The sequence below is a fragment of the Corvus hawaiiensis genome, chromosome 7 (assembly GCF_020740725.1).
Source record: "Corvus hawaiiensis isolate bCorHaw1 chromosome 7, bCorHaw1.pri.cur, whole genome shotgun sequence".
Lineage (NCBI taxonomy): Eukaryota > Metazoa > Chordata > Aves > Passeriformes > Corvidae > Corvus > Corvus hawaiiensis.
In genome coordinates, this window is record NC_063219.1 from 1,872,182 (window position 1) to 1,898,206 (window position 26,025).

Consider the following 26,025-nt stretch of genomic DNA (forward strand, 5'->3'; position numbering starts at 1 on the left):
GTTTCTCTCACTGCACCTCATTTGCATCTGGGACATCAATTAGCATGTTTGTTGAGGCTAATTGAATGAAACTCAATCATAGCTCTTAATTGCTTGACTATGTGAAAAGAAATCACATTAATGCAGCTAATTAAGTGTATGGCAATAGATGCAACATAATTAGGAGCGAAATGTAGAAAACAAGCGACGGCGGAGGTGCGAGCGCGGGGTGCGGGGGATCGGGGCGCCCGCGTCTCCTCTGCGCCACATGTTTGGGGAGGGGGTCCCTCTGCTTTGCTGCTGGCTTTAATTTTTTTTGATTTTTTTTTCCCCCTGCCTTGCTGAATGATGAACGCGGACGAGTTGAGAAGAAAAATGCAAATGGATTCGCAATTACTACTTTTTCAAGCTGTTGAGGGGCAGAAGATGGCACGTCTGGGGTGGCCCACTGTTGAGTGGGCTCTAGGGACTTGTTAAGTGCTGTTTAAAAGTACTTGGCTTTGAATTACCCTCATGCCTTGTTAAAGGGTTTTTTCCCCTTTTTTCTCGGATCAGCATTTTCTACAACTAACATCTCGGGGAGTTATCCCTGTACCATTTGCATATCAAAATCCAGCTTGCTGTCTTCTCTTTAACACAGCATATTCCAGATGACAGCAAGACCCTCATCTGTTCTAATCTGATCAAACCCTCCATTGCGCTTCAGAAGCCCTGGCATCATTTTGTAGTTTGAACTTTCATTCCCCAAGCGGGGATCTGACGGGGCTGGGAACGTGGTCCCTGCCCTCCTCTCCTCGGGGAGACCCGCAGATTATCACTGTGCATCCTGCACACGATGAAAGGGCCTTTATTATTTACATTTGATATATCCCCATAAATATTTAAGCTGACATTAATACCTACCCGGCATCTGTTGTTGTTCAGGGGCTTGGGTCTGACGGCGGCTGAGGCGCGTTGGTTTTGTGTTTGCCCACGCTCCCTCGCTTCCTCAAGTGGTTTTGTGCCTCACCTCAGCCTGGTTTACACCCAGTTGAAAGGGCTTTAATGACACCCTGCCACATCTCCCAAGTTGTGAAGTCACACCCGCCCTTCACCTGAAGAATTTGGATCCAAAACCCCCTTCTCCAGTTGAAGTTGGTTGTACGGTAAATAAAACTATTGGAAAAGAGCATGTGCTAAGGTTTAGTCACTCTCTGATTAAAGCTCACTTCAGAGCCCATAAGCAATAAATGCTCAATTATCTTCTGCTTATTGTATTTTAATTTGTGAAGAAGTGACACCCGAGCTAGAAAGTTCTGCCAAGTTGATAATTTACGGAGGAAGCGCGTTTGTTCGTCTCCAGCACCTAGTGAAGGAATTTTCCTGAGTAGATTGCCTTTGTTTCTCTTGGCAGCAGAGCTCTGCATCCTCTCCCCACGAATGGATCAGACCCCACCTTTTGCTGGTAATAATTCTCAGACAGCTTGGAAAAATAAGCTGCTGTGATGGCTTAGTTTGAGGGTTTTATCACCGATTTCTATTAACGATGAAGAAATCCTTGCTCGTCGAGATTTTTGATGGGTTTTGAGCAGAATATATAATTTGTATTGTAAAAACTACCAAAGGTGAAAGGGTCTTGATGAGGGAGCTGATTGCTCCCTGGATTGTGACAGCAGTGAGACAGATTTTGGGTGAATTCAGGAAACTCCTTGTGAAGTGGGTGTTCTGGTGGTGTCCAGGTCTGTGTGCTGCGGGTTGGGAACCAGCCTAGTCAGTGCTGGTAGTCTTTCGTCTTACACTTGTCAATCTGGCTAAATCTTGCCCTCATCACCTGGACAACAGGGAGTTACATTTTTCCTCGTGGAGATGCCCACAGCATCAGCCAGGTCTCTGTGAGGTGATCGAGTTCTGTCTGAAAAGCAGCTCAGACTTTTGGCCTCCACACAGAAGATGCTCAGGAATACCATTCATTCCTTGGTCCCCAGCTTAACTCAAGAGCTTAAGCCCAGATCTTCTCCCAACCACACCAAATTGCTCTTTTTCTCTTGGGGTCCTTAATCCACACAGTCCTGGAGTGGTTTGGGTTGGAAGGGACCCTAAAGCTCCTCTCATTCCAGGGACACCTTCCACTATCCCAGGTTGCTCCAAGCCCCGTCCAACGTGGCCTTGGACACTTCCAGGGATCCAGGGGCATCCACAGCTTCTTTGGGCAACACAGATGTCTTTCCCACTTCTGGCTCCTAGTTTTAAACGTGCTTGCTCTCATCAATTAGATGCAATTTGCATGATTTTTCCCCTTTGATGATATTTTGTGTGGGTGCAGGAAGGGTCATATTCTAAGGAAACAGAGTTGGAATTGCTGAAACCTTCCTGCTGGTGCCCTTTTGTAACTTTGGTGCCTGCTGACCCATTCCAGCCAAATTTGAGGGAGAAAAGATAAAGGCATAAAACACTGGCAGAGAGGAGACACAAATAAACATGCTCAGGAGGGACATTCAGCCTTGCTTCCTCCTGTTTGGGACCTTTAGCTGGTGAATTCCCACACATGGCCCTGTTGTGAATCACCTCTTACCCAGCTGGAGGATCCATGAGAAAGCTCCAGACTTTTGGGGTTAGTTGTTGTGAGATGTGTGGAAGGGATTATCAAGAACATGGAAGGAAGGGGAAAACCATATGGTGGGTGCTGGCAGAGGATGTAGGGCCAAAACCTTGTGAAACCAGGTTTATTCATTCTGCTGCTTACAGAACTCCCCGTTTGATGTTGGCTTTTGGGGTTTTCTCCTCTCTTCCCAGGACTACATGCAGAACGTTCACGGGAAGGAGATCGACTTGCTGAGAACCACTGTGAAGGTCCCCGGGAAGAGGCCGCCCCGAGCCACGTCAGCCTGTGCCCCCATCTCCAGCCCCAAAACCAACGGCCTCTCCAAAGACATGAGCAGTTTACACATCTCGCCAAATTCAGGTAAGAGAAGACCTTGCTAGGGGGAAAAAAAAAGAGGGGTAAAAACTGCATTTCCAGTGAATTATCATGGACAACTGGGATAGGGATGGATATCTCTTAATAATTGGAAGTGTGCCAGGCCAGGCTGATTGGTGCTCAAAGCAACCTGATCTCGTGGAAGGTGTCCTTGCCCGTGGTAAGGGGTGGAATTAGATGAACTTCAGGACGCCTTCCAACCCAAAGCCTTCTGGGATTTACAAACCCACTGATGTGGAAGTTTTTAGGCCCTCGCTGCTGATGTGTCCCCCAGGAGAGATTCTGAGTTTCTTAGTAGCCTTCGGTGTCTGTGTATTTGTTACCTTGTGCTTGCCAAAGCCCTTCATAATTTCACAGTAATTAACATATGGGGGGAATTTATGATCTCTTATCTAATACTTATGAAAAGTAAATGCTGTATGATCTGAAAGGGCTTTTTATGGCTTCCTGGTGAGAGCCACAGCCCTTCTTCCTGCTTTTATAAAGTTCAATATTATGCATTCTTCTAACAGCAAGATTCTTCAGTGGAAAGCTGTTTTAATTTATTGATGGAAGTGGTTTATAGCTCCTCCTGAGCTCTAAACAAAGAAGTTTATTGTTTGCTGAAGTACTTGTCCATACAGCTAAGTGGATTTTAAAAAATTGCATTAAGGGAAAACATTTGAGACAATTCATCTTGTAAAATGCACAGCTTGTACAAAACTCGTAATGGTCTAGTGGAAGTTCTGTCAGCATGTTTGGGACGACATCCATAAAGCACCAAGTGCCTTTTGCATTTATGGGTAACGTAGACACCTCCTGCGTGCGCCGGCAAAAGCGTCCCCGCACATTCCTGCCCCTGTGCAAAGCCCACTGGGATGAGCAGCCCTGGGATTCCTGCATATTCAGGTGTCTTCTCTTGGATGGTGATAGGTACCTATCTCATGTTCCATAGAATCAGGCTGGTTTGGGTTGGAAGGGCCTTAAAAATCATCTAATTCCAAGCCCGCTCCTTCAAGCCGAGATGTAATTCCCTGCTTTTTTTGAGACATTCCCTTTTATTAGGGGAAAACAGAAGTGTTCTTCCTTCCAACTGTGAATGGCACTGGCCAAGATGGATTTTTAAAGCTGTGCCACTGAGCAGACACCCCTGGAGATCTTGGCCTGGGAACTGAGGTGTCTGAAGCTGTGATTTCATCAGACCCTTTTTCAAGTTGTGCCTTGGCACTGGAAGAATTCATAGGAGAAAATTATTCATGGTGGGGTTTTTTTGAGTTTACTATTTCATTTAGATGACTAGGTGTGGGGAGTGCTTCTGCTTTTCAATACACTTCCTAATTTAGGGAAGAAAAGTGCTGGACTAAGTCAATAAACCACAGGTGAAATGTTCAAATAAAGAGATGTTGGCTTTTAAGACATTTGAACAGAGGCAAAAATTACTTGATTGCTTCAGAGAAGCAAGTTTCTGGAAACATATTTAGAGATACATAATAATTTAAGGTTTAGAGCATGGAATTTACATGTTTTGGGATATACTTGGATTACCAGGTCAGGGGGGAAACTTCCCATGACAGTTTACAGCAGGCAGCTCTCCCTGGCAGGGGTGGGAGCACTGTGTGTGTGTGCGCATCCTGGCCAGGCTGAGGTTTGATCACAGAGAAAGAAGTTAATTATGCCAGGAATTCCAAATTTAGATAGGGTATTTCAAATAACACTGTGGGAACGCTTGGAGCTTCTCTCCTCCCTCTTGGCTTCTTCATCCTCTCGCTCAGAAACACTGAAGGACTTTGCTGTTGCTGGTGTCTGGTCAGCACCTGCTGCTTGCTACTGGATTAAAAGCAAGCATAGAAAGGAGCTGCTTGTTGGTAAAGAATGAGAAAGAAAGAAAGCGAAAAAGAGAGAGAGAGAAAGAAAAAGAGAAAGGAAGAGAGAGAATGAGAGAGAAAGAAAGAGAGAAACTAAATGGAAATAAAAAAGTAGCAGGACAGACTGGATCTGGGAAATCCCTGCCAGCAGCTCAGCTCTGCATCAGCCCATGTGTCACTGCCAGTGCTCTGGTGTTCAGGTGAGGCTGGAGGGCTGCATTGCAGAGAGGGAGTTGAAAATATGAGGGGAATATGAAAGACGCTGTCCCAAGCTGTGCCTGCCGTGTTCATCTGAACTCTGATGTGCTCAGTGATGGTGGTCACAGCTCCCGATGGGTGGCAGACCCGTAGGTAGCCAGGGCTCGGTTCTGGAGTGCCAGGAGGACATCTGGAATATCTGCAGCTACCTGCCACGCAGCTCAGAACACCTGCAAATGATCCCTTGCAGGCTGTGCTCCTGTCCCAGGGCTTTCCCTCACTTTTTAGTGCTGGGAAAAGTGTCTGGAGCCTGTGTGATGCTTTAAAATTGATCACAGGGCTGAACTTGTCACTCCCTGGTTTGTGGCTGGGAGGTTTCTGTACGTGGGTCGGCCACGTGGAGGAGGTTTGGACAAACAGAAAGAATCAGCACTTGCTATTTTGATTTTTAGGCCTGTAAATTCACTACGTTTTTGCTGTTTCACGTTACCTCTCCCCAAAACAGTCAAATGCTGCTTATCTTGGATGATGCCTTTGTTTGACACGTAAACACTGCTTGGAAGCTGCCCCTTAAGGATGGATTTCAGTGCCAATTTTGCCAAGAAATGCCTGTTTGATTGCTTATAACTGATGTTTTAAGTCCATTTTTCAGCAAATAGTTTTCTCTGAGTGTAATTTCTTGTGATTCAGCCACTCTTCTGATCCCACCACGGTCTGTGAGGCAGCAAAGCAGCTTGAGCTCCTCCTTCTTCTCATCCCCTTCCCTCTCTAACGCCTTTTTGGACCTCAGTGGTTGATCAGACACCTTTAATTTCCTCCCACATGGGGAGGGTGTTTCCCAAGGTGCTTCCCATGACAGTGCTTGTGAGCAGAACAGAAGGAACGAGGCTGATCAGGGCAATGCTGTGAATTCAGGAGGGGCAAACTCAGTTATTGGGCACTGCAAGTTACAGCAGCCAAGCAGCAAGCACAGGGTTTTCTGCTGGGTTTCATTGATGCAGAATGGGAAGAGTTCAGGAGTGTGTCATTCCTATCACATGGAATTCTGTTGTGCTTTGGGGCACTTCTGAGCTGAACAAGATTGCTTTTCTGGTTTTAAAGACTTGGATGACCAGGCATGTAATAACCATCTCTCCATGGCAGCTGTCCTGATCCATAAATGTGCTTACATCCCAAACTTCTGGAAGCAGGCATCTCTAGGAAATAATCATCTTCACAGCAAAAGCCAAGTTCCAGTCCTTGAGAGTCTCTGTTTCAGAGATGTAAAAAAGAAAAAAAAAATAAAGACCTTTATGAGAATATACGAATTTAAAAACCTCAGGGTGACTCTTTCCTGCTGGGTTCCCACTGGCACAAGGTTTGGGAAAAATACTTTTCCCTTGATGTGAGGTCATAGTCGTGGTAGATGGACGTTGTCACGGTCATGGTGTGACAGTGAACAAACTGGAAGTGCAACAGCAGTAGGCAAAAGGAATTATTTTCTGTGCTCCTCAGAAAGCAGAGGAAGGAGTAGAAGGTTGGGCTGCTCCTGCTGTTGCAAAGCCAGGCACCTTGCCTGGAAAAAGGTTGACTTTGATTTGAAAACTGGTCTCTTCTTGGGTTCTTGGAGGTGCAGTTTGGGGTTTGTTGTGTAAAAACTGGGATTCTGTGTGGCAGCTTCTCCCAGAAAATACAGAGGGACCGGGGGCGTGGGGGGTGTTTTAGTTGTGTTATTTATGTTCTACAGAGACTTCAAATAACAAAGATTGTTAACAGTGACTTTATGGAAGGTGCTCCCACTTGTAAGCTAACTTGGTAGGAATCTCTGAGCTGGGGGAAATGGATGTTTACTCCCTTTAATCTACAGTTATGTCACTTCTGTGGTATCTTCAATCCAAAGCTGACCAACGATGCTTAAGTAACTGAAATTCAAATTAAAATTACATGGCACTGAGCGTCATTCTGTTGGTGCATCTTGGGCTTGCTCAGTTCCAGCTTTCTGTAATAGCTGGGAGCAGGGCCAGAGTCCATCCATCCCACAGAGTCCTGTCCATCCCTCTGGCCAGTCTCTCTGCCTTTTAGGAGCTGGCTCAGCCTGACTTTGGAGCCAGGAGTGGGTCCAGGTTTCATTCACTCCTGAATTGGGTTGGATTTGAGCTGCTTGACCTGAAGGTGAACTTACCCCGGAAATCTCTCCCAGGAGTCATTTATTTCTTCACCTCTCCAAACAACCCAAAGCCTGAGCTGTAGCAAGAGCCACTGATGTAGAAAGTTCACATCTAAAAATAGCTTATGGTGTAGAGATAAATTGTTTCCTGATTAACACTTCATTTAAATAATTTGGTGCTATTAAATTTCCTTAAAATGGTGACTGTACAGTATGTGAAGTATCCCAAAACGTGTGAATTCCAGGGCCATCGTTAAGTGTGCTGGAGGTTGTTATCTGCTAACTGCTTGTGACGTTTCAGATGCTGCAGGAACGGCAGCTCCGCGTTCTTAGCAGTGCGAGCTTCCTGCCTGTTATTAATTGTGATCATCTATCAAACCCTCGGTGGGTTTTGCAGATCATGCAATAATCTTTTTTAATTGGAGGTCACTGTGAGGATTCAGATGTTACGATCAGGCTGATGACGGGTAAAAATGTTTATCAAGCCAAGAGCTCACAAGCGTGGGCAATTGCTCCAAAGCCCGCGGATCTTGGGCGCCTTTGCGAATAAATGCTGAACCGAGTCCTGAATTCTGGAATCTCCTCTGAATTCCCTGCTGGGAGGTGATCTGGTGTGGTTCCCACATGGCCAAGAGGTTGGTTTTTGGGAGTTATTCTTTGCCAATCCTGCGGTGGGGCGAGGGACGTGAGGTGACTTCGCGCCAAACGTTCCCCGCGCTTCGACTCGAGCGCGAGTTTTGAGTGCAGCTGCAAGTTTGTGACTTACTTTTGTCATTGCTCACCCGAGTCAGTTTTCCATTTGGGTGGCTTTGCTGTTGGCTCAGTGATACACAGCTGCAGCGACAGGAGGGAGAAGTTGGCAGTTTGCTCGTTTCAAAGGGAAAAAGCCCAATTTCAAACGCATCCGGGATTTCCCTTTCATCCCACTAGAGGGGGATCCCTCAAGGTCGTTTTCCCCGGTTCCTTTGGACTAGGATTTGCCCTTTCCAGAACTAGAGAAAAAGAAACTTTCACTGTTAGTACCCTATATTCCTTACCAGTGGGGGGAGGGGAGCAGAGCACGCATTAACCCTAATGAAACAAATATTAGATAAAATAACTGCATTTGTTAAATACTGAGAAAAGTGAGTTTGCTGAGATTTTTCTCTTCAGGGAAAAAAAGGAAGAACAAGATGTCTGAGGATCCTTTCTCGAGGTGGGCAAATCCCTAATGATGATGAGGTAGGAATTTGTCGTGGAGCTTCAGGCAGGTGACTGGAGCCCGCAGTCGGTGCCTGTTTCCCTCTGGATGATTTTCATGCCTCCGTGGCGCCTTATCCTGGATAAAATCCCACATCTGCCTTGTCCACCCGGTGCAATCCCGGTGTCTTGACGGTCACATGCTGCAGCACGAACTGGTTGGATGTTCAGACCTTTGCAGGATCGTTTGTGCTTTTCCCCCCCAGTGATTTTAAGATATTAAAGCCATCGGGAGGGTTGAAGCTGATTTACCGAACAGGGGAGAAAAAAAAAAAATTCACAAATGTGTTTGGAGTATTGAACTGCCGTTGACATCTAAAGTCCCAACCATGCTGTTTTCCTCCACACTCCAGCAATCAGGACATCCAGCAAACCCATAAAAAACCAAACTAATAGCATGAATATTCAGTGACCTAGAATACTAATTATTGTCATGAATATTAATGTGATCGGACTTGCTTTTTCCTCTTCTCTTTCTCTCTGGCTCGGGTTTTTGTTGGTTTTTTTTCTCCCCCCCCCCTCTATTTTTTTTTTTTTTTTTTTTTTTTTTTTCCACTCAGCCGGCTCTAAAGATGGACCATAATGAGAGCATTTAAGAGAGAGAGCGCTCTCCGCCGTGACAGGGACCGGGGTAATAAGGAGAGCTTGATTAACGTGGTGCACTTGGGGGAGAGATGAGAAGATTCACGTGGGCCTGTTGTGGGGGAGGCAATGAGGCACCGGCGGCTGTGTTGCTGCTCCCTCAGATTAATGAGGCCTAAGAGTGCATTAGGAACAGTGACAAAGGTTTGATCTAATGGGCTCAGTCATTTTTCCTTTGAGTGACAGACGCACAGAAGTAATTGGCTGTGCAGAATGGCAGCTCATTGGCAGTACTTAAGGATACATTATCCCCGTTGTGTGGCCCGCAGAGGCTGTTTATCAAAACTGCTCACACTGCAGACATGCATTCACTTAGCTGCTGTTACAGTGGCAATAGCTATTTAAAAAAAAAAAAAAAAAAAGAGTCATCTCGCGTTCGTATCTATTGTCTCTTTTGCGAAAATAAAGTTTCTTTGTTCCGGTTGCTGAAGAGGCGGTGAATGCCTGCAGTGGTCCCTCCCCACCCCGAGGAGGGCTCTGGCTGCAGCTCGCAGGGTTTGGGGTGGGTTGGAGCTCGTGGGAAGCTCCCAAAGTTAGCCTGGTTCATCTCAGTGCGCAGGTAGGACCCACCACCCCTCTCCAATTCCATTATTGACAGTTTCCACAGGCAGGCAAAGGGATTGGGAAGCGTTTCACATCCGTTGCCTCAGGGCCCTGCACATGCTCCGCTGTACCTCCCTCGGAATGATTTGGATCTCTGCTGTTATTTTTTGCAGAGTTAAATCCGTGGTTCCTGTCGGGATTCACAACCAAATTAGAGCAACACAAAGCAGAGTTTTTGCCAGTGCAAAACGCTCACCTCCGGGTCTTAAAGCTGCAGTCCCTGAACAAGCAGATAACCTCAATCAGGACTTGCCCAGAAAGCCAGGCATATCTAATTTATTGCTGTTATTTGTTAAGACTACAGAAAAAATAATCATACGCCTGCCAGGAAAGGAAAGCAGACTTTGATCCCAGCAGAATAAATAGTCGGGGATCTTGAGCAGGAGCCCGCGGTGAAGATGTTGGGTTTAACTTTCTTTTAGAAGAGATGTCTCCTCTGATGACTTAATTTTCCTCCACACTTGCTGTGTTGCTTTGGCATGCTCTGAGAATAATGGCTTTCCTCGTTATACTCCCAGCACCACGTCCTTCACTGCCAGGATATTTCTTGGCACTGCCTTGTTTGTTCATTAGTACTGACCCCACTTGGTTTGTGCGCTGCTAATCGAGCCCAGTTCGGTGGGTATGGAGGTGGAAGGGCTTCCTCTAGGAATAGCTGCTTGTCCTCAGGAATTTTGTTCAGTAAATAAATGCTTCTGGGGAAAAAAAAAGTTTTAAAACTAGGTAAAACTCACAAGCAAGTTTGCTGCTGCAGTGTTGGAAATGATTGTCAGCGTGTTGAGGGAGAGGTTCAGCACTGGAACCAGTGTGGTTTGGAAAGATATATGTCACAGAGTCGCAGTGGTTTGGGTAGGAAGGGACCTGAGAGATCCCCTGTTTCCAACCCTCCCTCTCACTCATTCTTGTTTCACGTATGAGTAACCTCAAGTAATTTTAGGTGCCTGATAAACCCAGGGCAGAGACCACGTGCTGTTTGCACGCTGCTGTCGGGATGAAGCGGAATCCATGGCAATACTTGAGGGAATTTCACCCCACTCAAGAACCTGACTATGAAATTTGGAGCTCTCCAGGCCCCCCAGTTTCCTCAGAACGTGACCAGACACCTGGGCAGTCCCTTCCTTCCCAGTGCAGACTGACTCCTTAGTGGGAGAGGCAGGAAGCTTTAAGTTGCTGTTTTCCCAGATTTCAGTGCAGCACACGATCTCCAGAGTGGGCCCAGAAAGGCGGATGCACCTGGAAAAGATGGATGCTGAGGCAGCAAACTGATAGAACCCTGAAGAGCCATCCCCACGTGTTCCTGGTGCCAAGGTTCCTATCTATAGGTGCAGGAGAGGCAGGAAGTCCAGCTGGGATGGTCAGACACTTCTCAGGGAAGGTTTGTCCCTTGGAAAGGTGGCTGCACAACTCTGCGAGTTAATTCCCGAGTGTGATGCAGAACTGAGGATGGGAAGGGAATGCTTCGCATCCTTTTGCAGACAGCAATGGGGACATCTCCCTTTCCCTCTCCACCCTGATGCCTGAAGAGACTCGAGGGAGCCATGCTGGGTGTGGGTTTGGAGCAGGCAGCCAGCAGCCAGTCTAACCTACTTGACAGTGCCTGGTGCTGAATTAGAGGGCATTTCAAGAATAGGCAGAATTCCTGCAACACAAATTGACCCAACACGATTTGAAACAATTAACCCTCTGATATCAAGAGTCAGGATTTCCTGACCCACAACTCTAATGTATTTTTCATTAGTTCGAACAGCTGGTGAGCGCAGCCCTCTGGCCTTAAGAGGTTTATTTCTTTCTCTTCTCTTCTTTTTTTTTTTTTTTGGAAGAGAAGCTCATCAGGAACATGAGGAGCTTGGCACAAATAAAACATGGTGAAAGCAGAGCAGTAGGGCTGCAGTTTATCTGATTCAGTCTTTCTGTGCAGCCCCTCTGCGAGTCTCATACGCTGCTGCTTCACGGAAAAATATAGTTCTGCTTCACAACTCCTGCACTGACTGCTCGTCTCATAAATCCAGGAGTATATTAGTTGCACTTGAGGATGTAACTTCTGGTAGCTGATTTGTTTGGGGGAAATCACAGATGTGTCTGCAGCGGGGAATGGAAATCATTGGTGCCCTGTATCGTTCGTGTCACTCGTATCTCACTTCTCAGGGTCTGCTTGTGAATTACATTCGTTCTGCATTCGTAATTAGTGGGTGGTGTAGTTGGTGAAGGCTTGAAATGATGTGTCTGTTACACTAACCTGTGATGATTCACTGGATTATTAAGTTAAAAACCAGCAAAAGAGGCGTTGCTGACGTGCTGTCCCTCACACTGTTCCATTACAGGAGCAGCCATGACCAAAACCACGAGTGGTTTCTTTTTTGATGGACAAGTCACTGCATATATATGTAAGACAGCATTTGTATTAACCTGAATTGCATATTTTATTACAATTTTTACAATAGACCCTTTACCTTTTGGCTTTTACCAACACACTGTTCACCTCTTGTCTGGTCCTGTGTTTGTGCAAATCCTGGTTATTTCCATATCATTTCCGAGTGTTGCGTTCCTGCTCTGTTTTGGAAATCCAAAAGGGCTGCGTGTGAAGAGCCAGAATGACTCCCTTGTTCTCCTTCTGCCCCCAGTGTCTGTTTCCCTCAGCTCCTCCACACACAGGCACTGCTCAGCTTAATTCCTCTTGTCTCCACCTGCTCTTTACAGCGATTTATACTGAATAAATGGGGATATCAGTGGGATTTTGTGTGAGCACGCTCACTTCTCTTGTGGGCTCTTCTGCTGAGCAGTGGCCAAACCTGGAAATTACCTTGAATCTTAATTTGGATGGGTTTTGTGGGGCTTAATTGTTTGAACGTTTTGTAAGCGCGGTCGTAACGGGGTGTTTTATAACATCAGAAAAGATAGTTTTAATAAAGCTGTCTAGAGCTAGAAAGAGGAACTCTTCCTTTGATGCTCCTTTGGTAGATGAAAACATTTCTGTTCAATAGGAGACCAGCATCTTTTTTTTTGCTCATTTGAGACAAGTTCTGGCAACATACTGATATTCATTCAAATATAAATGCCATATTCCCTTTGAAATGCAAATTGTTTAAAGAAAAATAGCATATGGTAGAGGTAAGTACCTTTTCAAATCAGCTCCCACACTTTAGGGATGTGAGTACAGCTAAAATTATTCTTTGGAAAGAATCTGGAGCCTTTGACACACTGAAGCTTGAACTAATCAAGGCTTCCCAGTAAGCATATACACATATCCATATCAAGGAAACAGTGCTGAGAATACATGGATTAGCATAGTAATTTAACTGCCCCCTGCTAATCAACTTGAGCAACCAGCTGATGCATATAGGATGCATTTGAAGAGGCAACTCTTTCACAGCTCCAGCGTGGGCCAGGTAGCAGGCCGGGAGCTCGGGGTTAATGTGGAGATGGGTGTGGGACAAGAGGTGCAGGATGTGCAGGCTTCACGTGCCTAACCCAACATACAGACTTTGCTTTTCGTACATCAGACAACCACGGAATGGTTTGGGTTGGGAGGACCCTTAAATCTCATCTGGTCCAACCCCCCTGCCAGGGGTGGGGAGATCTTCAGCATTTTCACTGAGTGCTGCTGGCCTGCTCTTTTTCACTCTCTCCCGCTTGTCTGCTGAAAGACTGAGCTGGTTTGTGCTGTTAAAGCTTTATCCCTGAGGAAAGTTAAAGGGCTTCTGCCAGGCCTGGATTGGGGTTTGCCCACTGTAGATGGGGCTGTGTTGGAGAAGCTCTGTGTGGCACACGCGGCTGCGTGGCACAGAGCAGCAGGCCTTGTTTTGGGGCGGCAGCATCAGCACCTAGTGTGGGATACATGTCCTGCAGTTAGACTGGAAAGTGGAAGAGTTAGTGATGGATTGGGAAATGATGATTTTTAAATAAGGTTCTGAGTAACAAGTTTGTGCTAAACAGATCGAGGAGGGAGACAGGAAAAAGCACACTATTTTCTGTAGTCTGGCCCTTCTGATACCTACTCGTGGATTCTGGCTTGATGGTCTGATACATCATGAAAATACACCTGGACAGAGTGGAATTTAATCCTGAACAAATATTATCATGAAGGTTGCAGGATGAAGGTTACCAGGCTATGGCAGTAGGAAAAAGGGGAGCTGGGCTGGGTTCATCACTGAGCACTGAAGTGTCACGTGAATGCCCTTGGCACCTATTCCGTGCTAGCAGCCCATACCTTTGAGAGAGGTGCAGTGGAAGAAGAATTCTTCTTTGGTTTCCAGAATAAGTCACTTCTCAACAGGTTCATGCCAAAATGTAGGGTTGGAGTTTCCTCAGATGGCTTTAAGGTGAGAGTAAAGCTTCTGGTGCTGACATGAGGACACAGAAATCTTGGTATTCTCTTTTCAAGGTGTTGTTTCTGCATCATGGTTCGAAGGTGAATGGACACTGGTGTTCAAAAACTTGTGGACTAGGTGGAAGACGTCAGCATAAAAATGTCACTGCTTCTGTTGTGTCTATGTTGGCCTAAATCTCGAGTTTGTAGAATCCACTCTGTCTCAAACTCTAGTCAATCGCATCAGCCACTCCCTTTAATTTGGTGGATCATCAAAATAATTTATTAATGTTCATAGTTTTTTCTGGATGGTGAAAACCAGAGGAAAAGGTGATTTCAAAGTGAGCATCGGCAGCATCACAGAAGTTGATTTGGAGGGAGAGATTCCCTTTAAGACAGCACAAAACACAACTTCTGTCAGCTCATGTTTTCATTTTCTATTGTGGTTTTAAGATACTGAATTACAATTTAGTCCTCTGCTCTGTAGTCTTATGCCTTGGGAGGTCCCAACATGGTTCCAAAAGCCACCTTAGACTTTGCATAATTAAAGAAATGAGTTTTTCTGTCCGTATTTCATGCCTGCAAAGCAGGGATTGCCATGCAGAAGTTCTTGAGGGCTGAGTAAGTGCATTGAAGACACAGACACTGTGATGGATCCGTGTTAAGGACTAAAGAGGAGATTTTGTCTTGGGAAAGGGGAGGAGAGAAAGGGACAATTATGCCAACTCTAATAAACACAAAGTAGTTCACTGAGCTCTGCTGTCTTCCCAAAGGCTGCTCTGGGAAAAGACATAATGATAGAACTGGGAGTCAGGAGATCTGGGTTTTATTTTCAAGCCTGCCACAATCTTCCTTTGTGGCCCTGGGTCATTTAACCTCTGAAAAATGGGGGAAATGATAGCAGATAATTAACAACCTCACAGGAGCATTGAAAATTAATTCATTAATTTTTCTGAACTCATCAGTAGAAGGTGCAATGGAAATGCAAAGTGTGAGGGTACGTTATAATATTGCGTCTGCTCCTTTCCCTTTGCATGTGTTTTTTAAGAGTGTTCTTCAGTCCATAGGGGACCTGTGGGGCACCTTTAGAGAGCCTGCCATGGGCAATGAAACTGGCACTGTAAATTCTTTGTGGCTTTTGATATGCAAGACCCGTGCTAGGTACGGAGCAAAGTGTGCTCAGAACCCAAAACCGTGGAGCAGGGTTTGGCCCATAGCAAGTTGTAAGTAAGACCATCAGAAACCTGAGTTTCTGGAAAGGTTTTAATTGTTCCTGCTCTAAAATGAGTTCAACCAGATCCCACTTCTCCTGTTTTATGGTGAGAAACCTGTCCCTGTCACACCCCCTCGCGCACAGCTCCCAGCATTTTAATGTCCTAGGCCTCAGTGATCATGAAAATACAGGAGTGTTTACTGGGTAAAGGCTGTTCGTCCTGTGTCCCTTTCTGTCTCCCGTTCCTGGGATGAGACCCAGGAATGATCCTTGCAGTCAGTCCAATGTGTGCTTTGTGTCACAAGGTTGTTATTAAGATTAAATGTCCAAGAAAGTTTTTTTTCCCCTTGGTCTCTCAGTGCTGGCTGTCATTTGCTCCCCATCACTGTATTCTTGGGGCACATACCTGCCTCAGGTATTACTTAGAGGTGGATTGTTTTAAACTCTTGGAGTTGGCTCAGTTGTCTCAGCTCAGTTGTACAAACGGTGGCTTTCAGGAACAGATTGATTTTCTGTGCGCAGTCTAACAAGCAGAGAAGCTGCAGAGAGAGTGCCTGCTAGCAGGGTGGTGGAAGATGGTGTTTCCCAGAAGGTGAACGAGCAGAACGAGGTGACACCGTGCAAATTTTGGCTTTTTTTGTCCTCTTAGCTGGATTTGAGCTGCTGGAAGCTCTGGTCTCAGGCCCGCCAGCTCCAGCGCTTCAGGGAGGGTCGTTGCGTGGCTGTTTCTGCTCTTGTTAAGATACCCCCCCCGTCCACCCTGATGCAAAATCCCTTTTGTCCTCTCTATTGACACGATTTGTTTTCCGTTTGTGCCTAGGGAACGTGACTACTAGCACATCTGTGTCTCAGATGGCCAGTGGGATCAGTCTGGTGTCCTTCAACAGCCGCCCGGACGGTATGCACCAGCGCTCCTACTCGGTCTCCAGTGCAGATCAGTGGAGCGAGGCCACAGTCATTGCCAACTCTGGCATTAGCAGTGGTAAGAAACCTGGAGCTGGGGGGGGTCACGTGCTGTGGGGTGAAGGGGCAGTTTGGTGCTCTTGCTTTTTTTCAAAAGGAAAAAATAAATAAATAAAAATGAAGCTCTGTGGCCCCGTTGTGCTGCTGGGTGCCGAGCTTGCAGCACCTGAGGGAAGAATCGGGATTAGGCAAAAGGGAATGGATCGGTAGAATACTTTTTTTTACGAGGGCATGGAGTGACAGGACAAGGGGGAATGGCTTTAAACTGAAAGAGAGGAGGTTTGGATTGCAAATTAGGGAGAAATCCTTCCCTGTGAGGGTGGGCAGGCCCTGGCACAGGGTGCCCAGAGGAGCTGTGGCTGCCCCTGGATCCCTGGCAGTGCCCAAGGCCAGGCTGGACATTGGGGCTTGGAGCAGCCTGAAAGAATTCTGTGATTCTTTTTTCAACATGAAGAGCTAATGTAGTTACAATACTGCTTAATTTTTATTTCAGGTGCATAATCAGAGGATCCCAGAATGGTTTGGGTTTGAAGGGACCTTAAAAATCCTCTGCTATGGGCAGAGATGCCTTCCACTATCCCAGGGTGCTCCAAGCCCCATCTAACCTGGCCTTGAGCATTCCCAGGGCAGGGCAGCCACATAATACAGGTTGTTTGCTTGATACTCAGATTCCTTGCCCCATGTGATGGGTATTAGCAGTCAATGACCCTCCAGATCTTCTCCTCAGCATGTCCTTTCTCTGCTGTGCTCTTGCTCTAATGCCTGCACACTCCTGGTACAGTCTTAGTGTTTCCTCTGTGGCACTTAACAGCATTAAAAGGAGCAGACACTATTCCTGATGGTGTTTAGGAATTATTAGATTGTAGCAGTGAGACAGTGGGTGGTTGTTTTTAAAGGGTAGATGTGGTATTTGCTACCAGACCAGGGTGAGTAGGTCAGAAACAAGGGGAGGAATGCTGTTTCTGGTGGCTGCCCCTAAAATGGGGACAGTTAGGGGGGATATGGGAACTGTTTCACCTGTCCCATGTATATCTCTGTACCTGTATAAGGTCTGAATCTGAGCATAGCCCTGAGAGCATCTCTGGGTTTTCCAGCAGCTCTGGACAGGTTTTTGGTGCCACCTTAGGAGAACAGAGGGTCTAAAATCCGTGATCACCTTGTTTCTGAGTGGCATCAACTATCAAACTCATGGTTACCAAAGCACAGACATTTCTGGAGCTGTGAATGTGGGGGCAGCACCTTCAGGAGAATTTGGATTTAAATGGTCCAGGTTTTGACTAAGAGATTTGTGATGGAGCCTTGCAGGAAGGCAGGGATGTTGTGAAGCAGCACAGTGAAATAAAGGCTTCAGCCCTGTTTCTCTTCTGTGCCCACCCAGCTCACCCACTCCTGGTTAAGCTTTTAGGGGAGGCAGCATTGCCCTGCATGGATGCTGAGCTGGTTTCCCACTTAAAACCATGTATTTTCTGCCTCTTTTTTCCAGAGCTGCTTTATCTTTTTAATCCACCCCAACTCTACCTCCGTTCTAAAAATCTTAGACCAAAGTTTGGGCTTTTTGGTGCCTTTTATCCTGTAGCTTTTCTAAGGCAAGATGGAGAATGTTGAGTGCTGGCTCCAGGAGGAAAGCAAGAGCTGTAGGCTGCAGTCCTGTGCACCTTGACACACCTGCAGGCAGGTGAGCAGGTGCCATCCCTGTGCCAGATGCTACAACTGAGGCTGCAGGGGAGAAAAATCTTCAAACCTTCAAAACTCAGTGAATTCCTACAAGTGGCATGGAAATAGAATCTTAAAAAGTAGGAATAGCACCTGAATTCCTTCTTTTTGCCATCCCCTTGACTTCAAAATGCTATATTTTTGCTGGACTTATTGCTCCTGCTGCTGATCCCAGGCTGATTTGCAATTCCTTCCCTGGTGAAGGGAGCCTTTTCTCCCACCCCAGCTCTCTGCACTCCCCCATATGTGCAGTACCTTTTTCTGACTTGACATTCGTATGAGATTACTTCTGCCTCAAGAGAGACGACAGCCAGAATTACCTATGAAATATTTATTTTGAAATTGCAGGTGACTGGTGGGTTCTTGTGAATAATTTCTTGCAGAGGTTCTAATATTAAAAAAAAAAAAAATTAAGTTTGGGTTTTTTTTAAATATGGGGGGAAAATTGGATTAGCGACGAGTTTTAGGCAACTCAGGGTCAGCAGACTCAGAAGTATTGCACCAAAACTCCTACAGAACCTCAAGAATAATTGATTGCCCTGAGTGTATCATCTTTGGGCAAGCTCAGAGATGTGTCCTTTATGTTGGCAAGTTGACGCATGAAAAACCCTTTTTAATTTCTGGGGGCTTTTTCTCCATTAAAAGATTTTTGAATTTTAGTCATAAAAAGCTAATACTGTGAAAGCAGCAGGTATGGCAAGAAGCTAAGCATCTTTTGGAATTCAAATGCCAATGTACTGGAGAATATGCCTGCTTATTGTCACATGGTTTTATTGTAGACAAAATAACATATTGGGATTCAATTTTTCTCTGCACCTTTTTTTCACATTAAATTAATACTTTGTGTGGCTCCAGAGAACTTTTCAAAGTCTTCCAAACCAGACCTTTGGTTTCCTGGGGCTTCTGTCTTTCAAGCAGCTGTGAACATCTCCTAATTAGATAAATTACTTTGTAGTGGGCAGAGCCACAAAACAGGAGGTGCTGGTTAAATTAAAGGGGAAAAATAGAAAAATCCATTCTCTGAAATGGAATGCCCCACTGCTTTATGACTATTACTGTTGTAAGGTTTTACATTTAAGTACCTGAGGTTTAAAATTAAATGTCTAATATAATTTGGCGCTGGTAACATGAAGCCCGCGACTGCCCTGGGAGAAAATCTCGACAGCTTAGTTTGGTGTTTCAAATTGCTGCGTGCTGGATAGTGAGCAGCTCGTGCTGCTGGCTCACTATTTAGCTCAGTCCCACCTGCTGTTCAGCATCATCATCCAAAGCAGGAACATATTTGCCTTAAAAACTCCCGAATTTTCAAAAGGCTGTTCCAGCAGCACATGAAAAATTAATTCTTTTTGCCTTTTTTCCTCCCTTTTTTTCCCCCCCCTCCCCTTTCTCCTCCGTACTCTTGTAAGTGCTTGACAGAAGTAATTTTAGCAGCGAGAGGGAATAAAAACTGGGGGCAGTAAATCCCTGTCCAGGAACCTCTTGTGTAGATTCTTTATGGACCCAGAATTGATCTGCGTGTCAGATCCTGATGTAGTTTCAACTGTTTATCACCCTAATGGTGGTAGAGAGACCATGAACATCAACTTATAATCCCCCATGAAAGAAATTGGTGTTTGCAGTCAATGAAGGAGCAGCTCAGCTTTATTGATAGATTTGGAACAATTACTGCTGCTCCAGCTATTGGCCGAGAGGTTTTCCTGGATCCTGCTGGAAGCCTGCGAGGTTTTTTCCTCTGATAAATCTTCTCCTTGATGGATTTTTTTTTCTTTTTATCACCCAGAATTACCTGTAGTTGCTCGTTGCTGGGGAACAAGAGGATTTCTGGTCTCAGGGGAGCCATTCGCGGCCTGTTCGGGTGTGCAAGTTCGGTTCTAGGCTGTGCATCCCACAATTCCTCCCCTGCAAATCCAGCTCTTGTTTTCATAAAATCACAACATTTTTAGTTGGAAAAGCCCTCTAATATCATCAAGTCCCACCTTTAACCCAGCACTGCCAAACCCACCACTAATCCCTACGTGTGCCACATCCACGTGTTTTCTGAACACTTCCAGGGATGGAGACTCCACCACTTCCCTGGGCAGCCTGTGCCAGTTCCTGACCACCCTTTCAGTGAGGAAATTTTCCTAGTATCCAGTATGAACCTCCCCTGGCACAACTTGAGGCCACTTTTCCTGCTAATTTTCTTAACAGGCCTGTTCTGAGGCTTCAGTGAAAAGCTGCCCGGGAGGACTCCCCTGAGGCATCTCCGATTTCAGTCTGAAATACAATTTTTTCATGATGGTTAATAATTTGTCTAGAGAAGGACAGTGGAGCTGGGGAGGGGCTGGAGCCCCAGGAGCGGCTGAGGGAGCTGGAAAGGGGCTCAGGCTGGAGCAAAGGAGGCTCAGGGGGGACCTTGTGGCTCTGCACAAGTCCCTGACAGGAGGGGGCAGCCGGGGGGGAAATCGGGCTCTGCTGCCAGGGAACAGGGACAGGAGGAGAGGGAACGGCCTCAGGCTGGGCCAGGGGAGGGACAGGGTGGACATCAGGAAGAATTCCTTCATGGAAAGGGTGCTCAGGCACTAGCAGGGGCTGCCCAGGGAAGTTTGGGGTCCCCATGCCTGGAGGTGCCCCAGGGAACGACTGGATGTGGCACTCTGGGCTGGGCGACGGTCACAGGCTGGACTCGATGGCCTTGGAGGGCTTTTCCAACCTTTCCAGTTCTGTGACTTTAGTGGTGCTGATGCCACTACAGAGATGGATCTGTCTGTTCCCCAGTCGTCACAATCCGTGCACCTCTGAAGAGCCTGACTGACAAACCCTCAAATTTGCCATCAGAGGTTTTTGTGGTGCCGGGAACCACAGGCAGCTGCCTTGCAAATGTGAGATTTGTCAGACTTCACTCTGAGAAGACCAAGGATGTAATTTCCTACCTGGGGGATGAAGCAGCAGCTTGGTTCATTCTCTTTTTAAATGTCCTGTTTTATCATTTGGCTTCTGTGCCCCGAGACCGTCAGAGGGAAGGATTCCTTCCTGAAGGATTCAGCATTCCGCTCTTCTGACAGAGCACTGCAAACAGCAGTTTGCATGGGACAGGGATTTCTCGTCTCTGGGCTTGTAAATTGTCATTTGAATTCCAGCACGATGTAAAATTCTGCCATAAATCAAATATCTGTTTAAATATCATCCACTTAGGCTTTATCACTGTACAATTGCTTGTACGGGCCATTTGAGCTCGGCTGTAATTTATGGAAGTTGTAATACCTGGTGTCTTCTGAGTTTCTAACAGTTTGGTGTTAGGGTTTATTAATGTAAAATTGAGTTCTCACTGTGCCATGGGGTGTGAGAGGTCGCTGGAGTGTTGATATTAATGCAGACCTTGCAACTTGCCTTACTTGTCTGATCCTAAGTGCTGGGAATGATTAAGTGATGGAACCTTCTGCTCTGCCTTGGAAAAGGAAATGGTTCAGCTTGCATCTGACATCAGAAAATGCCACTGAGAGCTGTTGGAATTCCATAGGCAAGCTCTTGACCAGGATCCGTGATAGAATTTCACATAGATTTATAGAATTTTGGAATTATTCGTGCTCAGTATATACAGATGGTTTAGGTAGGAAGAGCTTTTTCCTCCTTTTTAAATATGGAAATTGTGACTGAAAAGCAAATGTAGATTTGTTTTCTCCTTTTTTTTTTCCTAGCTGCTTTAGAGCTGCTCTGGGGTTTTCTGTAGTTCTTACTCCTTAACATAATAAAATTCACCATGTGTAATATGTGCACATAGTTTGCATCACCTTGCACGGGAAGGGAAAGGGAACATTCCTCTACTTTTCATACCTTTTTGTGATCCACAGATCGCTTTTGGCAAAACATTTCCAGAGGGAAATGATGTCAGTTCAGCAGGGTAAACTTTGCTAACAACAACTTAGGACTGCCTTTGCTTTCTCTACGTACCTTGAGGAAACTCGGGTTATAAAGCACTACTTTTTAGCAATTTCTTGAAAACCATCCCCTTTCAGCGTGAGCTTGTGTACTGAGAAACTTCCAGTATTCAAATTTACTTGACATTCTTGACAAGCTCTTACCTGAAACAGCCCAGTCAACCAGAAATGTTCAAAAATTCTATGTAACAATGAAGATGTAATAGGGAACTGGGGGTTTTTTGGACTTGCTGATCCTGCAGGACTTGAGATTTCAAACTGATTTTAATTCAGGCAGGGGAAGACGGGGTTTTGCAGCCTGTGGTTCCCCAAAGTGGTGTAAGGCCTGGAGGGCAGTGGTGATAAATAAGTGCTCTGAAAAGAGGTTCAGAGCATTAATCCCACTGATGCTCTCTGCCTGGGGTTTTTAGGAATGTGTTAGCCTCTGGAAGCAGTAGGACCCAGTGCTCACTCTTTCTGTTCTGTACACCATAGGAATCTCAACTTAATGGGAAACTTTGGAGTCGCAATCCCTGGAAGTGTTAAAAAATGTGTGTGGCACTTAGGAACATGTTTCAGTGGTGGGTTGGGGGCTGGACCCGAGGCTCTCAGAGGGCTTTTCCAGCCTAAGTTCCTCTGTGGATCTGTGCCTTTCTCCTGCCCATCCAGGCCACGGGTGGCAGCTCAGCAAACACCAAACTGGGACAAAATCAACTTTTTGTCTGAACTATAAAGCTCTGGGTTTTCCCAGCATTTACTGATGGATGCTTAAATACATATTTTGCATTTAGTTTGGCTTGGGATTTACACCGAAGTAAAAATGCGAGTGGCACATTCTTTCTCATAGGGGAAAAAAGGTGGGGTTTTTTTTTCTGGTTACTGATGTTGATTAATCTGATTTGATTGTCTGGCAGTGTTCAGTAAATCAGTGCTTTTTCTGCCTGTAGCTGGGCTTGGTTGTCACACCTTCTCTGTTATCTCTGTTATCCCTACTCAGGAGAAAAAGAGGGAAAAAACCCTCAAGCCAGTGCACTTTATGTTTATTCTTGGAGTTTAAGCTTTAACCTGACAGAACAGTGAGGAGAGGGAATGTTATCTTCGTCAGCTCTTTAAGCTCCTGTCCAAGAAACACTTTCCAAAAGTCAGGACTTCTCAAGGAAGGAAGCTCAATACCCATCGTGGTTCTGTGTAGCTCAGACATTTGACATTTGACAGATATAGCTCTTAGAAGTCTGCAAAATGTCTTCCCTTCTCTGGTTCTGTATTAGAACCATTATTTTGAATCATTACATGGAAACCTTTTTAATGTAAGGCTTAATATTGAAGATGCTCACACCCCTGGACAAGTGGGATTCTTCGTCAGGGAGCCCATCCTGTACTCTCATTCTTATGTAGAAGAGCTTAATTTTTAAAGGTTTTTGTTTTGGATGTTTGCAGTTTAAGGTTGCTTTAATCTGAAACGTTTGCAGTAAATGCAAGAGCTGGGTTCACACAATATCCTGCAGGAGTTTATGGACTTTGAAAATCACATTGTGTTTGCAGAGAACATTATAAATGGAGAGAGATACTCTCAGGTAAACACAGAGCGAAGCCATAGCACTGCGGGAGCAGAATGCGACGTTTTATAAACTCCTTGATTCGAGTAGTGTGCCTTACAAATTTCATAAGCCCAGTGCATTCCTTGTTTAAGCACTTCATAAGGAAGACTTAAGGAGGGAAATAAATAAGCTTCCCAAATCAGTACACACCTTTATTTTTTCTTAATCTTTTAATCTCAATTGAAATAATCTAAGTTTATCTAATAACGTAAAGGTTTAAACGCGAAGTTGAGGAAGCAAAATGTTAATGTACAGCTACTACGGGGGCAACTCCTGATTTGAGGACTTCTTCTTTGCACATCCACACTTCAGAAGTTCCACTAGATGCCTGTAATAGTTACATTCTTGTGGAATGCATGGCTGAGAGTGCCGTGCTTTGTCTCGTAGGGTCTGGAGGAAGAGCGTGCAAGCCACACACACCCGGTGCTTTTGTTCCTTCTGGGCCTTAATGAAGTTTCTGTTGCAATTAAGAGCAGAGCAGCTGCCCCACCAAGCGTGGCTGTTGGCGGGCTCAGTTTCCCCCAGCGCAGAGCCCGGAGCGTGGGCTGCTCAGGGGATGTTGTGTATTCCTTACCTGTGCAATCCAACACTTCAAAGCTGCCTCACAGCGCACACGGCTCAAGGAGTGAAAGGAGCCTCTGTGCCGGGCCCTGGGCACAACCTGGGCATTGTTGGGGGCCAGCTGGAGCGCAGAGCCCCAGCCTTCCCTTCCTGCAGGTGGGAGAGCTTCTCCTTTCAAGTGCCTTCATTTGTCACAGTTGATGTCATCCCTTCACGCAGCCGTGGCTGTGCCACCCATGGGCCAGGGCGATGAGGAGGATCCAGTGCACCGGGGGCTTCTCTGATGAGCGCCAGAAGGGCCCCGACTTATTTATCCAGCAGCTAGAAAAAGGGCTGGATTAAACTGAAAAATTAAAAAAAAAAAAGTTTGTCGATGGCAGTTACGCCACCTGACACCTCTGAAAGAGAGAGCTTTGTGTTTTAAGAGCTTTGCTTTGCAGCTCTGGGTCTCTGCGATGGGAAAATGTTTGATTTTGCCTTTGATTAAGAGTAGTCTTGGTGTTGCTTCCATTATTTCTTTTCCTTTCTGACACCGCTGCTCGTGGCATACATTACCAGGAAAGCCTTAGCTTTTTCCTGCCTAGCATGATGCAATTAACAGCCAATTTGATGTACAGCAATTATTCAGCTTTAATTGGAAAATGTTAATAGTGAAAGTCTCTTGGTTTTGGTTTTTTTTTTTTTCCTTCCTCCAAAACACCGATATTAGGGCTTGTCACTGAAGTCTCATGGACTGACAGTGGAGAGTTTCCTAACCTCTTCTCAATTACCACAGAGTGGGTTTGAAGCTTGAAGTTATCCACAGGTTATACAGACGGAAGGTTAAAGTACAGGAGTAGAGACGAGACATCTTTCTGGCTCTGAGCATCTCTTTGAAGAGAGTCAGTTCTTCCTCTCTGTCTTACTTTGCCTATCTTGAAACACAAGGTAAATATTTTAGTAGGAAGTGATTCAGTAAGCCATGGATTCATTATTTTCCAAGTGCCTGGTGACCTGCAGGCTCTATTTCAAAGCAAAATGTTGTTAAATGAGGATTTTTTAATGCAATGAGAGCGCAATGCTGATGGTTAGATCAGGGTGGAGCTCTCTGTGTAATTAAGGTGAATTTATTATGCATCTCATTTGGATCTAAACTAGGATTTGCCACATATTTGTATGTACCTGACTGTGATGGAGCTCGCTCACCCAGGCAGGATGTGTTCTTTAAGTGTGCTCCAAGTGGCTGTTTGTTCCCACATCACCATTCCTTGGGATGGTCCTGGTGGGTTTGCCAGATTCATGGTGCTGCAGTTGGCAGCTGTTCTTGAGATGTCTGATGATCTACCTGGCTTCAAAAGGGGGAGATAGAAACCAGTCACAGCATGAATCACAGGAGGGTTTGGGTTGGAAGGGCCTTAAACACCATCCTGTTCCAGCCTCCCACTAGGCCAGGCTGCTCCCCAAACTGGCCCAGGGAGCCCAACACGTGACCTGGAATTGAACCAGGAGGTTCTGCCCTGAGGTTTGTCTTCAAAAGGACCATCCATCTCCTTTCTCCCTCGTGGAGAGGGAACAAATTCCCTGAAATGAGCAAGTTACCTGCAATAAATGCCCGTAATTTCTGCCTTTTGTACTGCCTTTCACCTCTCTGTTGCACATCACAGTTGATGGCCAGGGGAAACAACAACACCCACAGCATCGTACACCCAGTTGGGAGCAATTCAGGGTGACACCACATAGGGCTCACAGGGCTGCTGCTGCCCAGTGAAAACGTTCTGCCAGAAAAATTAGAGAATTCCCTCTATGTCTCGACTGTAGGTCTGTGCAGCAGGAGCCACGAAGTTAGTTTGCCTTGGGATGTGGTGGCATCCTGCAGCATCCCAGACTTGCAGCTCTTTCCTGGTTTGTTGTCCTTACGTGTTCAAACAACTTGTCAGGCTTGATCTTTCCACGGGGCACATTCACATCCAGTGAGAGGCGGGGAGCACAGAGATGCGTCTGTAGCGGGGGATGAGATAAATTAACAAGCCCTGCTCGCTCAGGGAGTAGTTTATATCATCCCTGCCCCTGACCCAAACCTGCTGCAAGGCAAGATGTGTGGAGGAAGATTAGGATCTCAGGTTGCAGGTCGTCTGAAACACAGTCTTTGCTTTGCTTGTCACCATCCTGGCAACACGGGAGAGAATCGT

The 26,025-nt window shown here is 45.9% G+C and overlaps 1 protein-coding gene across 16 annotated transcripts in view; it reads left to right on the forward strand.

Annotated features, from left to right (window-relative positions):
- Window positions 1-26,025, forward strand: part of AGAP1 (ArfGAP with GTPase domain, ankyrin repeat and PH domain 1) — a 315,433-nt gene that overhangs the window by 198,423 nt on the left and 90,985 nt on the right. For 12 of the 16 annotated variants that reach the window (XM_048310096.1, XM_048310097.1, XM_048310099.1 and 9 more), the window contains 2 exons: window positions 2,752-2,920; window positions 15,947-16,108. In XM_048310096.1, coding sequence (XP_048166053.1) covers window positions 2,752-2,920; window positions 15,947-16,108 — 331 coding nt within the window. The remainder of the gene's footprint in view (window positions 1-2,751; window positions 2,921-15,946; window positions 16,109-26,025) is intronic. The other 4 variants (XM_048310101.1, XM_048310102.1, XM_048310093.1 and 1 more) reach the window with 1 other exon arrangement.